The sequence below is a fragment of the Podarcis filfolensis genome, assembly GCF_964270895.1.
Source record: "Podarcis filfolensis genome assembly, chromosome: 4".
Taxonomy (NCBI): domain Eukaryota; kingdom Metazoa; phylum Chordata; class Lepidosauria; order Squamata; family Lacertidae; genus Podarcis; species Podarcis filfolensis.
In genome coordinates, this window is record NC_139607.1 from 73,372,797 (window position 1) to 73,388,625 (window position 15,829).

The 15,829-nt window shown below is 41.7% G+C and overlaps 1 protein-coding gene across 1 annotated transcript in view; it reads right to left on the minus strand.

Annotated features, from left to right (window-relative positions):
- The window catches only part of LSAMP (limbic system associated membrane protein), a gene marked incomplete at its 5' end in the record, with an annotated part of 239,036 nt that overhangs the window by 30,322 nt on the left and 192,885 nt on the right, over nucleotides 1–15,829 (minus strand). Inside the window, 2 exons of the mRNA XM_083612064.1 lie at nucleotides 6,181–6,329; nucleotides 7,283–7,403. Coding sequence (XP_083468190.1) covers nucleotides 6,181–6,329; nucleotides 7,283–7,403 — 270 coding nt within the window. The remainder of the gene's footprint in view (nucleotides 1–6,180; nucleotides 6,330–7,282; nucleotides 7,404–15,829) is intronic.

A 15,829-nucleotide genomic window follows, 5' to 3' on the forward strand; every position in this document is an offset into this window, starting at 1 on the left:
TCCTTAGGCAGAGCACACCGTGCTATTACAACCCGACTTGTTGTGGAAGCTCTATAAGCCAATCAGGCTACAGCAGGTCAAGCACATCCCTGTGACTAATGACAGATCTCCCTGCACTAACTGCCTTAATGGGAGTGTTTGATGTCACAGCAGGTGCTGGAAGATATTGTCTTTTGGCTTGGAAAAATACACAGCCAGGCTGGAACTTAGTGTTTATGTAGCAATGGGGGCCTATTGTTCGGGGAAAACAGTCAGCTTCAGTGACAGGATTTCCTTGTTATTTAGTGCGCTTAAATAACATAAGCCCATTACCTTTCCCTCGCACAGTTGGCAAGACACTTCTTCACAAGTGGTTATTCTGAAGCGTTCTGGCCTCATTATTACATTGCTTTGTACAAAACGGCAGTACCTTTCCCCGGCCTGCTGTGCAACACCCTTCTTACTCCACCCCATTCCTGCCCTAATAATTCCACCTCGCCTTGTTACTCTCTGTGATACTATAGCTCTTGAGTAAAATGCTTAAGGCAAGCATGAAATGAAAAGCACGCTAGCCACTGGTCTGCTGCACAGTCCGTTCATTAAATCACAACTGAGAGCTGGTCCACATGTTACAACCACAAAGAAAAGTCTGCATGAAATTGCCACGTGTGGCCTCTGCGTCTGTGGGCCAAGTGAAACTTATGCAGCAAAAGGAGCAGGGAAAAAATTTATCCATGCTACATTTTGTAGAAGTTTTGAGAAAACAACCTGGTTCACTGGATGACTTACTCCCCTCTGAAAACTTGCCGTGCAGGGATAGCTGACATATGATGGCAGCTACTTTGTCAAGTGCCTTTCCACCCATGCGACTGAAAACTGTGCTCTAGTTTTTATGCTGCCAATCAATTATTATACGTGCTCCAGTTTTTATGCTGCCAATCAATTATCATTTTAAAGTATTTATAGGCCACGTTTTGTAGCGCAAGCCCTTCAAGATGGCTTATGTACCTATCTGATGTTCATATGAAGCTAGCGGGTTGTAAACAATGCTTCCCGTGGTCAGTGTGTGCATGTTCAGGAAGGCTGTGTTATCATGTGGTTCTAAAATGGCGATGCAATGGAGCGTGTGCTTGCTCCTGAGACCTCATACCGCCTGCTCAGCCTGTACATTTGCACCAGGATTATATTACGCAGCTATCATAAATCTCCAGGGCTCTCTTCAAAGGAAAGCCGCTTGGTAAAATATGACCTGAATTTCCCACAGCATTTGCAGCAAATACTGCTAAGTTATATTGATATTAGGTGACTGAGTGCAAGTGTTTTAGTTGTGTGGATGGGGAGGCAGGATTACACCCACTTGCCTTGCTCCCTCCCTCCGTTTGAGGCACATAGGCTGCATTTGCATATGGGACATTTAACATCTGCACAGTCCTGCTGTGACATCTCAGAATTTATTTATCAATAATTAACTTAATTCAAAATAAGAAAAGAGGTTTCAATATACTGGACACACAAAACCTACACATTCCAATCTGTTCTCAGAAAATTTGGGGGACTTGTTTTCTGAGCCTTGGTTCTATTCTCCACCATTTCTCCCCCACCTCTTTTTGTGATTCAGAATAAGGCTTGTGAAATGTATGTTTGCCCAGGTTTTCTTCCACCACCAAAATTTCTGCATGGTTGTGGCTTATGGTGCAGTTCTAAGTTCTACTGAATTCAGTAGGGCTTACTCCCTTGCCAGTGTGTATAGGATTGCAGCATTGTTTGGGGTTTTAATAAAAAAATACTCTGTTTTTCTTCAATGCTTTCCAGATCTCAGTCCATTGATGCCACTAAAATTTGATAAATGAACCTACGAGCTGTCAAACAATTGATTGAATTATATACATTGCTGCACATATTGACAGCCAATGTCTCTCAAAGAGACAGGAAGCTGTCTAAAGCAAATGCTTTCTTTCACCTGGTATTTAGAGGAGATACTTCTGATGTGTTGATCACTATATTCTGCAGTGATGATAGCACTTGGGCCTTTCTGATCAATTTCAGGGCATTGTCCTCCGACAGTTTGTTATTACTCCTGTTGCTGTGTGTTTCAATCTTGTTCCTCTCCTGCCTAGCTCTGCTTCATTTCGTTGGACAAATCCTCCCATTTCTAAATGGCCATAGGAATGACAGGTATAAATCTCCACTGACGACAGATATTCCCACCTCCTTTGGGTCCAGTCCCTTACTTCCCAAAGTGCATTTTGCTTTAGGTGGTGCTGCGTATTGAGGCCCACCTCTGCCTTTTTCACGCTCTGCCTGGGATCATCCATCACTTATTTTTGTCCCTTCCTAGGCTGCATTTTCAAATAATTTGCAGGACCCAATAAGCCCCGTGCACCCTTTTGCTATGGGCAAAGCCACAAACATTTCACTTTGCCCCTATTCTGCAGTTTCAATCTCGGCTCCTGTCATTTTTCAACCACTACAGAACCTTCTGGCACTGACATTCCATCTGCCTCTCAAAGGAGAGGATATCTTTGAACAAATTTGTTCTCTATTAAAAAGCATGAAAAGTCTCTTACTGATGCTTCAATCCCTTTGATTCCGAAAAAGAAAACCACCCAAAAGGGGAGGGCTGTATCACTTGCTCTAGTTTGTTCTTGGATGTGAGGCCAAGCAGGCTTGGAGGGGTATTTCAAAATGGCTTGTGCTTCCTTTTGCTTCTTTCTGAAGCTTAATGATAGCCAATTATAAACTACCAGGCCTCCAATTATACACTTCTTTAACACAGAAATACTAAGTTTTTCTCATCTTCGTGGACTACATAGGAAATTTGTTCCAGGTCCGTCCCCCCCCCCAACTTATCTAAAAGCTAGAGAGAAGTGTTCATCTTTAGTCACAGGAGAAAAGCTACTTTATTTTTTAAAAAAACAAAGATGTACAGTATATACACATTTAATTGCATGCAGAGTGGCTTTGGATGTTATACAGATATAAAGAGAGTAGGAATTGCAAGTACCCCCGGCTTCCTGTTGCTCTCAGTAGATATTTAATGGCCTGGTTTGCACATAATACTGCACTATGTCTTATGACATTGTGATCTGAAGCCATGGTTTGTTGTTGGTTTGCTTTCACTATGTCTTGGTGTTCTGTGTGAACCCAGCACCTTTCTTTAACTGTGGTTTGTTTGAATACCCTACCTCAGACAACCAAACTACAAAGGTATGAGGCAAGAGCAGCTGGGGAAAACACCCAAACTTTGAGAGAATCAAGCCTGGGCTTGTTTGATTGTGGGACAACTCATGATGAACTTGGGGTTTGTTAAAGAAACCATGGTTGTACCTGCAACTTGAGCTTCCTGCTCTCTTTGCATAACATCTAAGCTGCTCACATTTGCTAACTTTGATGTGGAGGCACCACCACTAGTGCAGTAGTCCACTGGTCTACTACATTCATGCCCACGCCAATAATTTTTCGTTGCCATTTCTTTTCAAGAGCTTCCCACATCACCCCCAAATCACTTTTTACTATCCCACCAAATTTACCATTTAATCAGCAGAGTGGTGAGAGCAGATGCTGAATAGGAAATAAGCAAAGAGGTGTTGTGGTATGCCTTACTAACTGCATTCTGGGCAGTATTTTTTAAAATGTAAAATAGTAATAATATTATAATAATTTATTATTTATACCCCGCTCATCTCACTGGGTTTCCCCAGCCACTCTGGGCAGCTTCCAACAAAATATTAAAATACAGTAGTCCTTAGATATTAAAAGCTTTCCTAAACAGGGCTGCCTTCAGATGTCTTCTAAAAGTCTGGTAGTTGTTTTTTCCTTTGACATCTGGTGGGAGGGCCTTCCACAGGGCGGGCGCCACTACCGAGAAGGCCCTCTGCCTGGTTCCCTGTAACTTCGCTTCTTGCAGTAAGGGAACCGCCAGAAGGCCCTCAGCGCTGGACCTCGGTGTCTGGGCAGAATGATGGGGGTGGAGATGCTCCTTCAGGGCGGCATTCAAGACTGTGCTAAGGTGACCATTCTATCAGTGTAAGTGTTTCTGCTTGCCAGAAGGAACAATCTCTCCTCTCCTAACCCTACACCCCATTCTGGGGATTCTCCCAACCCTCCTGAGCAGAATAGGGGTTGTTCAAATGGAGGAAAGTGCCATTGTGCTAACTGATCTAAGAAGGCTCATCTAGAAGTCTCTCTCTGTTAGCCTTTTCCAACCTGGTGTACTTCAGGCATTTTGGACTACAATTCTCATAATCCCTGACCATTAACTATGCTGGTTGTGGGTGATGGGACTTATACTCCAGGTTGGATATTTTTTTTTTAATCCTAGATAAAAAACTGAGAAAATAATAATTAAAAAAAATTAGATCCCCATGGATTTCCTTTTATTTATTCTTTGGGTATATACTACTGGCTTCCCATAAAACCCTGGGCTTGGCCCTATCATGCATCATACCCCAGTTTGTCCATCTGTTATAAAAGTATCAACAACATTCATCCATCTCCTAGCCATTTATATTTTTCATTTTCCGTAATATCTTATATCATCACAGGTGAGTAGGTCAGAGCTATAGCAGGTCAAATTATTTGTGTTAACTGAGTTTGCCCTCAGGGATATTTCAAATCAATGAAGACCTTATAAAGAAACTGCTGATAGAAAAAGAAATAATAGCCCCCAACTCCATATATAATGTACAGGGGAGATTATGGACTGAACTTTAGAAATTTATTACAGAGAAGTAAACCTTGGATATGTCAGGTCTGATCTGAAGGTTTGATTAGATTTCCTGGAAACAACTGCAAAGCAAGGTCATGTTTAGTTAGGAAATCATGCTGATTCCTTTTTCTTTTAGTCAAATTAATAAAGAATTAAGAGAAGAAAAATGTTCATAAAATAGAATCCAGCAAAGGGTGTGTGGGGGGGAGCGAATAATTCAGCTGATTTCTTAGCCTAATTATTCTCTTTTAAAAAAATAAAGTTGGAAGATATGATTCTGCACCTAAAACCAGAATTTGCTCTCAGAATGATCTCTTATAGTCTCACAGCCTTTTCTAGACATGAAATATTGATTGGATTTAAGACTATCTGATGTTGTTCTATATCACAACTGAAATGCCATTTTTATGGTTTGCATGTTGGGCTAATAGAAAGTTAAAATGCAGGGCTACTGTTCAAAATTAGGAATGACCTACAGTTAGTAATTTTGTGTACAAAAACACATTCAGCTGTAGTTAGTTAGCACAGACTTCCTCACCTTTGCCTTATATTCAGCAGGATTGGCCAAAGACATTTTGGCACCTGAGGTGAACCACAAAATGTAGCCTCCCCTCCCTGCCAAGGAAGAAGGGGTGAGTGATCTACACTAGGAACAAGGGGGGAATAAAGATCTACATCAGGATCTGCTGCCCCTGTTAAGCCTGCCACCTAGGGCAGTCAACTCACCTTGCCACATATGTGGGCCGGCCCTGAGATTTAGTATCATCTGTTCTCATAGTCTCTGAAAACAGTCACATCCTTTCAAGTCATTTTTTTCAGTTCTGTTTCTGCTTTGTGACCTTATTCCCCTTTCAGTTTCTCATTTCCGCACTTTCCCCAGCCTCCCCTTTCTTTCTCCCAGTTGCGAACCGCCATCGTCTTACCAAGTGTTCAAAAGGCCTTTTCATTGTTTTGTCCATATGGTGGTCTGGTACCAGTTTTCTCTTTAAATAGATTATGATGGTGGTTTTTCCCATGTTCTATGATGAACAAGGACAGAGCAGGTTGCCTTTTCTTACAGTCATGTACATTGGATTTCAAGTATGAATGTGGCCATGTCTTTTACTGTTATGGTAAGAAAATTCACAGAGGAAAAGTCTCCATGCCTCCTCTCCAGTTCAGCCACCAGTGCCCCCTGGGAAAGGGGTCTACAGAAGATCAGCCCCCACACCCAAACAATGTAGACCATGGCATGAGAGGCTGCCAAGGGAGTAGTATATCACCTCAGGTTTGGCAGTGGCCTGCCATGTTTGGGGTGATCCTTTAGTAGCTCCCCACTCCACATCCTAAGTTGTTCAAGAGGGGCTCCTGGCCCTCTGGAGAGATTTTTCATGGGGTAAATGGGTGGAAGAAGGACAGTACAGGAAACTTTATTTGGGAATCCTTTTCTTACTGCAAAATATGCATTTTTTTTTAAACCCACTTGGACTTTTTCTTCCCTCTTCCATACTTACTGTAGAGAAATAGGCTAGCATTTGTGATTCCCAGTTTGTTGGTAGCCACACAGGTGTAGTTGCCATAATGTTCTTCAGTGACGTTGGCCACTGTTAGGAAAGATTGGCTCCCTGTGCTCCTGATCTCCAGACCATTGGCATTATTTATCCTGAGAACCAAGAAAAGTAATTGGTAAATACAGTCATGGTACGAATTCACTCGCGTGCTCCTCATATGCTAAGAGAAAAGAATGAAACTATATAGAGACTGGAAGGCAGACATGTAAATAAACAGAGAGGGAGGGAGACTGGGACAAAAGATGAACAGGAGATAAGGGTGGGAACATAAGAATAAAGAATTCGAAAGAAAAGGGAGAGGGAGGGAATTATAGATTTTTAAGTAGTTCATAAATAATAAATATTACTCTTGTTTCTGCCACTTTGTTATCTAAATTAGACTCCAAGCCCTTCAGAAGGACTTGCAGTTTACGTGCATTGTGCTTGGTTTGTTTGTATTTTATGCTCTTCACAAATCATAATTATTAATACTTGCATGAAGACAAAAAAAAAACTTTGAAAAAGCTAAAAGTGGAAGAAGACAAGGGAAGCAAGAAATAAAACTGAGATAAAGGCAAACAGCTTCACCACAGAGTTGATCAACTCAGACAGTGTGGCTCTTGTATGGACTGTGTACTTTGCAGCAGTAAGAATGGGATGACTGCAAGTTGGATTTCTATTTGAATCACCACTGACTTTGGACAGAGTTGTAGGAGACTTTGTAGTATACTTTGAGCAAACCTACACATTGCCTTCCATCATGTGTCTTCAAATGCGATGTTGCGTATCCTTGATAAATTTGGTTGTGAGTGGCATATCCAGGGCAGAAAGGGTAGGTTCATGGGAGGGCCCTTAAACACCCATTTTCTCCCCCATTTCCCTCCCACAACACTGTGTTTTGTTGTGTTCAGTGAATTAACTGCACTATCTCCTTAAGCAAAATCCATTTTAAAATGTAGGTTGTAAAACACTGATTGTAGAAAGAACAAGGGGCCTTAGGTTTCTTTCTTCCTTTTACTAGACATCAAAGATAACATATGAAAATATATATAAGCGGTATAATTACCTAGTGTCATCTCTGTACCACTCAAAATCAGGTGTAGGAACAGCAGAGGCTGCACACTTAAGTGAAACTGGTCGTCCGGTAGCAGATTCATTGCTCTTGGATTCCGTGATAGTTGGAGGGTCTGCAGGAGAGAAAGACTTTTTGGAGCCATGATGGGAGGAACAAAGCCGTTCAAAGCAGTAGATACCCAAGCTTATCTACACTTTTGCATGAAACAGAAAGACCCCTTGAATAGAAGGTGACATTAAGGTTGCCAAAAAATGACAAAAGTGAAGGAAACAAGCGATTACGAGTCACTCACCTGTTACAAGGGGATAAAAGCATAAATGGAAATTAAAGGGAGAAGATTCAGATGGGTGAATGTTGCAGACAAGTTGAACTGATTTGGGGTCATTATTGAAACTGCTGGTTGCAGCAGCTGAGGAATCACAAGTGTGGTTTACTCCTTCCCATCTCTGAGGCCCCTCTTGCTATCCTGACATCTGTGTCCTTGGTGGAGCATGCCACACATGCACCTTACCTACAATGACTGCTTCATGTGCTTCTACTTTAGTATCAAAGTGTCCAGCCATAGGTGTAGGTCTATCTTTGCCAACCTGGTGCCCTGCATATCCCCCCCCCACAATTCCCAGCAACTCCAATCAGTATACTGTATGCTGACTGTGACTGATGGGAGTTATAGTAATCTAAAACATCTGAAGGATACAAGTCTGACAAAGGCTGATGTAGGATATTACTTCAGGGTGTTTCTTCCTTTGCTATCAACAGTACCACCACCATTTCTGTGGCTGAGTGGTTGAGGCTGTCAAGATCACAGCTTTCCTGTTTTTACTGAGTTTGCAGAAATAAGCTGTTATGATTTCAAGAGGAAAGGGATCAGATCCCTTTGGAAAAAGGAAATGTGTTTTTATACACAAAAGAGGTGGTTGTGGGGAATATAATATGCCCTGTTTAGTTAGCACAAAATCTTTATTTCAAGAACTCGACCTTGCTATGAAACGGTCACCGAGACTTAGGGATAAAGAAGGCAAACACCAGGAGAACTGCCGGGTGTTTTTTTCAAAACCTCACTGTGCGAATGTATTTTTGTCGGCAGTAAATCTCTTTGCCATCTGCAGCGAGACAAACCATTTCCGCTCCATTGGACCTCACACACGAGATGAGTCATGAAATGAACAAATACCTTTCTACAGACCTGAAAGCTACACCACCAGGCCTAGCAATGCTTTGTTTTCCTGTTCCCTGCCAAGGAGCTGACTCTCTCACTTTCAGCAGCATTCTTCATATTAGCCACGCTCCACAACACTTTAAGAGAGACATTCTAGGCAGGCCCATGGCCAGTTCCATTGGCTTTAATCCTGATCGCCCATCGCCCTGTCTAAGAGACTCCAGGCCAACTGATTTCAGTTGCTAAGAAAAACAGCAGTTCGCCTTTGCTGAGAAGGAATTGTGAGGGAATTTGCAATAGCCTGGCTGGATCTGAAAGAGGCCTGTATTTACTTGCTATTTATTTATGTTATTATGTTTCTAGAGGAGGAACAAGTGACTAAAATACAAAAATAGCTGCTGTTCTGACTTTTACCCCCAGCTCCTTTTCTCTTAGTAGACCATCTGATACGAAGCACTAAAATCCTACATGCACACTGACTTGTGAATAAGCTCTGCTGAACTCCATGGGCTTACTTCCAAGAAATCGTACATATGGACAGGCTGCATGAAAGATATATGCTGCTTCTTAAGAATGTTGATACCTTAAATGAAGGGCAAGCAATTGTGAAGGGCAAGGATAGCAGAAGGAGATTCCTCTCCTTCACTTCCCTAATTGGGATGCAGATTTAGCTGTGGCAGCCCCACAGATTTGGGATGTTTCTCAGTTTGTTCCACAGTATCATATCTGGGCACGCTGTTTTGTCCACCAAGCCCAACAGATTCTAGAGGTCGAACCTGAAGCCTTCTATGTCATAGGTGCCAACTCTCTGGGGCCCTAGGTGCCCGAGCACCCACCAAATTCCCATGAAGGAGCCAGGCACCCACAAACTTTGGTGCCAGGACCATGCCCACTGCATGGCACCCATGGCCCTGGACACCCGGTGTTATGTACTGAGTTGAATAGGATCCAAACTGCAGCAGTCTGATTGGTCCTAGAACAATAGGATCCAAAAGGCAGCAGTCTGATTGGTCCTAGAACAATAGGATTCAGAATGCAGCAGTCTGATTGGTCCTAGAACAATGCAGCAGTATGATTGGTTGGCAGGAACCACCCAATCATGCTCCAGATAGAAGTAAATCCACAACCTGATTGGCTTACAGTAGAATTCCAGAATTAACCAATCATGTGCAGCCCATTGTGTAAATAATGTATATAAAGCTGATACTTTGAGGGGACTTTCATTCATTCCTCCTCACCACTATGAGCTGAATAAAGAGCATGAAATCACTTTGCGACTCTGAGTATATTTCACCCATGGTCGCAGGGCCAAGCTGGCACTCCTGTTCTGTGTGCAAATCACATGCTCCAACACTGAGCTGTTTTTCCTCTTGTGTTAGGTAGGAATGACTGAGTGACATCACCTTCCAATGACTGAAACCACAAAGAGAACTAAGAGTCCTTTTGCTGCCCTTTTCATACTTAGAATCATAGAATCAAAGAATTGTAGAGTTGGAAGTGACCCCGAGTGTCATCTAGTTCAAACCCCCTGCAATATAGGAATCTTACCTAGATCATAAATTTATTTATATATTTACTAAATTTGTATATCACCCTTCATCCTTGCTTTCCTTCCGGCTATATCTTTTCTATTAGGAGGTGTGATAAACAAAAATTAAACAATATTCCAAGGGTGGAGGAACCGTGCAACTATATAATCTGATATAAATTATGCTTCCTCTGCCCCCTAAAGGCTGATATTCAAAAGAGCATTGTGAAGAAAGAGTTTAGCCCTGCTCGGCCAACTAAAACAGGGAATAGTTAATGCATGGAGAGAAGGGACTGGCTTCCACCAGCTGTTCTCATCCAGGCATTGATTTTGCTTTTGGGGGTTATAGCATACATGGGAAGGGTGCAGTTGAAGCTCAAACTCATATTAATTTTCCATCTATAGCATCTCAGTGGATCCTGGATGACACCCCCCTTTTCTCAAAGGTGGCAAATAAGACAACACCTGTTCAATACAAAATCTTCTAAACAACATTGCCCTATTACAAGGGTAGTCAGATTTGTAGTTGCATCAGATGGATGCAAGAAAAATATATTCAAGTCAATTTTTTTAGCTGTAGGATAAACATATTGATTTAAACATCTTCTTACTCTGTGCCAGGGATGATTGCGGAAGTCAGTTTCTGTAAATTCCAATGTGAACTGACCTGATCTGCAGGTCCCAGAATAATGTGTGCCTTGGATAGTAATTATCCTCAGGTTTCTGTTCTTCTCTGAATTTTGCAATATAGCTGTCTGTTCAAAATGCGCTAAGATGTGCATTGTAGGTTTAAATACATTTAGAAATGCATACATTGAAATAAAACACATATTGTAATATGTATTTTGTGATTAGTCAGAGATTTAGAGATTTAGTTATGTATCATTTTGTGTGTGCAGATCTTTCTATTTATTTATTGTTTTGCATATTAATGTGTGCTAACAGGGCAAAACACACTTATGCATGGGCACCTGCATAAGGGGTTAAAGTGCACCAGCCTAGACACTGCCTGATCTGTCCATCCCTTCTCTGCCATATGTTATTTACTCTTTGGGGTGATTTTAGATGTGCTACTGTAATTTAGATGTGCTACTGTAATTTAGGGACGCGGGTGGCACTGTGGTCTAAACCACTGAGCCTAGGGAGAAAAAAGATTTAAAGAAAGTGCTATAAGTAATTGAAATTAGGGGTTGCTGGAAAGATTTAAAACAGGGATGCAGAAAGGGGAGGTATGGGGAAGTCGCTGAAAGAAGGATTAAGGAAAAAAAAGGTTAAGAAATTATACGTGTTTATATGTTTGTTTGTCTATGTATTGTGATGTATTGTCTTTTATTATGTGTTGAAAAACCAATAAAAAATTATAAAAAATAAATAAATAAACCACTGAGCCTAGGGCTTGCCAATAAGGTCTGCGGTTCAAATCGCCATGACGGGGTGAGCTCCTGTTGCTTGGTCCCAGCTCCTGCCCACCTAGTAGTTCGAAAGCACGTCCAAGTGCAAGTAGATAAAAAGGTACCGCTCCAGCGGGAAGGTAAACAGTGTTTCCATGTGCTGCTCTGGTTTCGCCAGAAGCGGCTTAGTCATGCTGGCCACATGACCCGGAAAAACTGTCTGTGGACAAACGTCAGCTTCCTCGGCCAGTAAAGCGAGATGAGCGCCGCAACACCAGAGTTGTTCATGACTGGACTTAACTGTCAGGGGTCCTTTACCTTTACTTTTACTGTAATTTTAATCTGTAACTTTGTTTCTTATGACTTGAACGACATGGGAGTGATGGTTTCTGTATAAGGGCATTAATTGCAGTTTTATTTTTAACCTCTTTTTGAAACTCTTTATGGTATTAAAAGTGTTGTTTTCATTACTACAACACACTAAGACTGGTGGCTGCATTGGGTGAGCTCAGGGTCATTATTTCTGAGCAGGAAATTTAGAACCCAAATGCATATGTGAAATCAAAGTTTTCTGTCCACTTTGTGCTTTTGTTCAAATTCAAGTACCGTACGTTTCCGTGTATAAGACTGGGTTTTTTAAAAATAAAAAATAATGTTAAAAGGGGGGGTAGGCATACACAGGGGCAATCTCCCCCCATTTTCTTAATTTTGAGTCCCCCCAAATAGGGGGCGTCTTATACACAGGGGCGTGTTATACATGGAAAAATACGGTACTTATTTGCCACGTTTGTATCCCACCCTTCCTCTCAGGATAGCCTGCATGGCCTGTTTATCCTCACATGCAGTAGTTTGTGGGGAGAGAGGTGGGCAAAAGAGTGCCTATGCCAAGGTCAGGGATTTCATGGGATTCCAGTTCAGGTACCCTGGTCTAAGTACAGCATGGTAACCACCCCACCACCTTTGCTTGTACACAGAACAGTGGGATATTAAATGATGATGATGATGTGCACTGGGAAAAAATAGTTCAGAATTGCTTTTAGTAACTGGCAAACTACATCCGGTAAAAGTAATGATGGCTCATTAAAAATAATTTCCAGCATCTTTCCCATAGATTAATAGCGTTCCAGGTTTTGCTTTATTCCTAACACAAAAAGCCAGCTATGTGGTAGAGCTGCAATCTGCAGTGTTGTGTTTAGATTGTGCATTTTTAATTCGAGCCACTGCTAAATAAAATGTGCAATGACAGCTCAAACAAACAAAAGCCTTTAGAGAGAGAGAGTCAAATTTGACTGTATTTGAGTCTATTTTTAATGTAAATTTCCTCTTTCTCAATCTTACATAAACCTCAGTTAGACACTAAGCAAGATATCTCCAACTGTGATATTTTTGGCCTCATTAACTTCCCCAAAGGCTATAAACAAGCAACCAGGCTTTAAGGTACTTATTGAAAGCACACCAGTACAGACTAGCCATTAATAGCAAGGAAAGAAAAAGAAAGAAAGAAAGAAAGAAAGAAAGAAAGAAAGAACAGACTCTATATGACTAGAAGGTAGGAGTTGGGCTGAGAAATGAACAAGAGTAGCTCAACTCTATCTGCCCCAATTCCCCCCCCCCCAAATAATAATAAAAGAAGTTATAGGCGTTTCCTTAAATAAATCAACTTTTAAGGATGCCTGCTACAAAAGCTCCTGGACATGTTGCCTGTTATTTGGCCAGCATTATCCATTCTGGCTACTATGTCTTCAAATTTCACCTACTTCTGTAAGAAGAAATAACTTTATAGCCACTTTTTGGTTTTTCAGTCATGAGTGCGGGTGAGGAAACAAAGTAGACTCACAAACTGTAATGGCTACTGCAGTTATCCATCTGAAATTCAGCAGAATTCATGCTTTTAGAAGGAGCGGACTTCCTTACAAATATAATCCAATTCTTCCCCCAAATAAAAACAATATAGACATTTTATTTCTTTTTCTTTTTTAAAAAATGCAAAGTTTAAAAGTGCCCCTGACAAATATTTCTGTACCAATCTGTTTGCAATTTTCCAGGTTTTATGCACCCTAGAGCAGCTGCTATGGCTACAGATCTCATCCACCTCTGTCGGAAGGGCAATTTTTAAGGCTTAATTTTTATTATTATTTTCTAACAGTGTATTTGGAGGGAAAGGAATGAGGAAAAGGCAGACAATCCCCAAGCCAAATAAGGCAGTCTGTGGACTGAGGCAGGCTGTTTTCCAAAGTGTTGAATTTTGATCTGAACTGAATCTTGTGGCCAGTGCACACCCCTAATATTTATATCTGCACATCTCGAGCCGCATCTCAAAAGAAGCATTTCCTTTATGCATGAGGAAATGCTTCTTCTAAGATGATGCATCCACATCGTCTGAAAACAAAGCAGGTGTTTGTTTTTTGCTATGGTTTAGGTAAAGGTAAAGGGACCCCTGGTCATTAGGTCCAGTCATGACCTACTCTGGGGTTGCGGCGCTCATCTCGCTTTATTGGCCGAGGGAGCCGGCATACAGCTTCCAGGTCATGTGGCCGGCATGACTAAGCCGCTTCTGGCGAACCAGAGCAGCACATGGAAATGCCGTTTACCTTCCTGCCGGAGCGGTACCTATTTATCTACTTGCACTTTGACGTGCTTTCAAATTGCTAGGTTGGCAGGAGCAGGGACAGAGCAACGGGAGCTCACCCCGTCGCGGGGATTCGAACTGCCGACCTTCTGATCGGCAAGTCCTAGGCTCTGTGGTTTAACCCACAGTGCCACCTGCGTCCTGGTTAACTCGTTGCTATGGTTTACTCCTATGCAAATTTATGCAAATATGATTTATATTAAAATTATTTACTCAAAGGACAGTGGCAATCCAACCCAGCATTGTTGCCCACTGGGCAAGTTACTCCTACTCCTGCTTGTGAGCTTCCCATAGGCTTCTCGTTGGCTCCTGTAGGAACAGAATACTGGATGAGATGGGGCTCTGCTCTGATCCAGAAGGGCTCTTCTTTTGTTTTTATGTCTATCAAGTTGAGGAAAACTTAAGAAAGAGTTGAGTTAGGCTGCTCCCTTTGTTATGATAATATAATGGAAGCCAGGACTTTTGATCTTGGAAACAAGCTGTATTCCCTGCTGCTTTTATCTATCCCACAACGGAAGGGTAAATATCTCATGCCTACATGTAGGATAGGCTTTTAAATAACGATCTCATTAGAATGATGCTATTTAATAAGAAAGGGCACTTCATCTCAGAAAACATGGTAAACAAAGGCCATTAGGAGAAAATAATAAAGAAACGTGGCACACATTTGCATACAGATGTGGTCACTCAGAAGATAGTAATTACAGCATTTCACATTTTACAGTTACTTACTGTCAGGTCTTTTTTTGCACCCTCTCCATTCCCCTTTAATGTCAGAGAACTAGTGCTTATCTATATGTGAAAATAATAGTGATTATTATATCGCACAAGTATGACTGGCAGCGCGATCCTAGACAAGTCTACTCAGAAGTAAATCTTACTGTGCTCAGTGCTGTGCCCATCTCTAGTGCGTGTGTTTAGAATTGCAGCCTTAGGCTACAATCCTATATCCATTTACCTGGAAATGAACCCTACTGAGCCTTGGTGAATGTTCTCCTTAGTAAGCTTGTAAAGAATTGCAGCAAAGCAAGATTTAGGGGACTGGGACCAGGTTTCCTGCACTGGGCACTGAGCCAAGAGGGCACTACCGAGGACGGCACAACAATGACAAGCAACGGAAGGTGAGAGGTGGGGGATGCTGAATTTTGGTGTTGAAAAAGGCCCCGCTGAAATTTTAAAGCCCAAAGTCCACCACTGATTGTACTGTGCTAGTGTGGTGTAGTGGTTAAGAGCGGTAGACTTGTAATCTGGTGAACTGGGTTTGATTCCCCTCTCCTCCACGTGCAGCTGCTGGGGGACCTTGGGCTAGTCACACTTCTTTGAAGTCTCTCAGCCCCACTCACCTCACAGAGTGTTTGTTGTGGGGGAGGAAGGGAAAGGAGCATGTTAGCCGCTTTGAGACTCCTTTGGGTAGTGATAAAGCGGGATATCAAATCCAAACTCTTCTTCTTCTTCTACTTCTTCTACTGTGAACTAGCACAAATCTCATGTAGACAAAGATCCAGATTGTGTTAGGATGTATGACAGAAGCTACTTCACTGCATTCCATGGTTATCCATGATTTTGTATAGGTTGAGTAATTTGTGTAGTATGCATAGGCTGAGTAATTTGTGTATTATTCCAATCAAATATACATGCATATTTTTTTGGCCTATGATTCGGCTACATAGTTTACACATCCAGATTTCTCAATAGAAAGTGAGCTTCTCCTTAGGTTGCTTTACTTTGTTACACAACCTCCCACATGATATACTAAAGGTCTATTAAACAGTGAGTTTTCCTTTCCCTTTGTAGTACTGTTCTATCCTGTTCTTGCTTTTTGATACTCCTT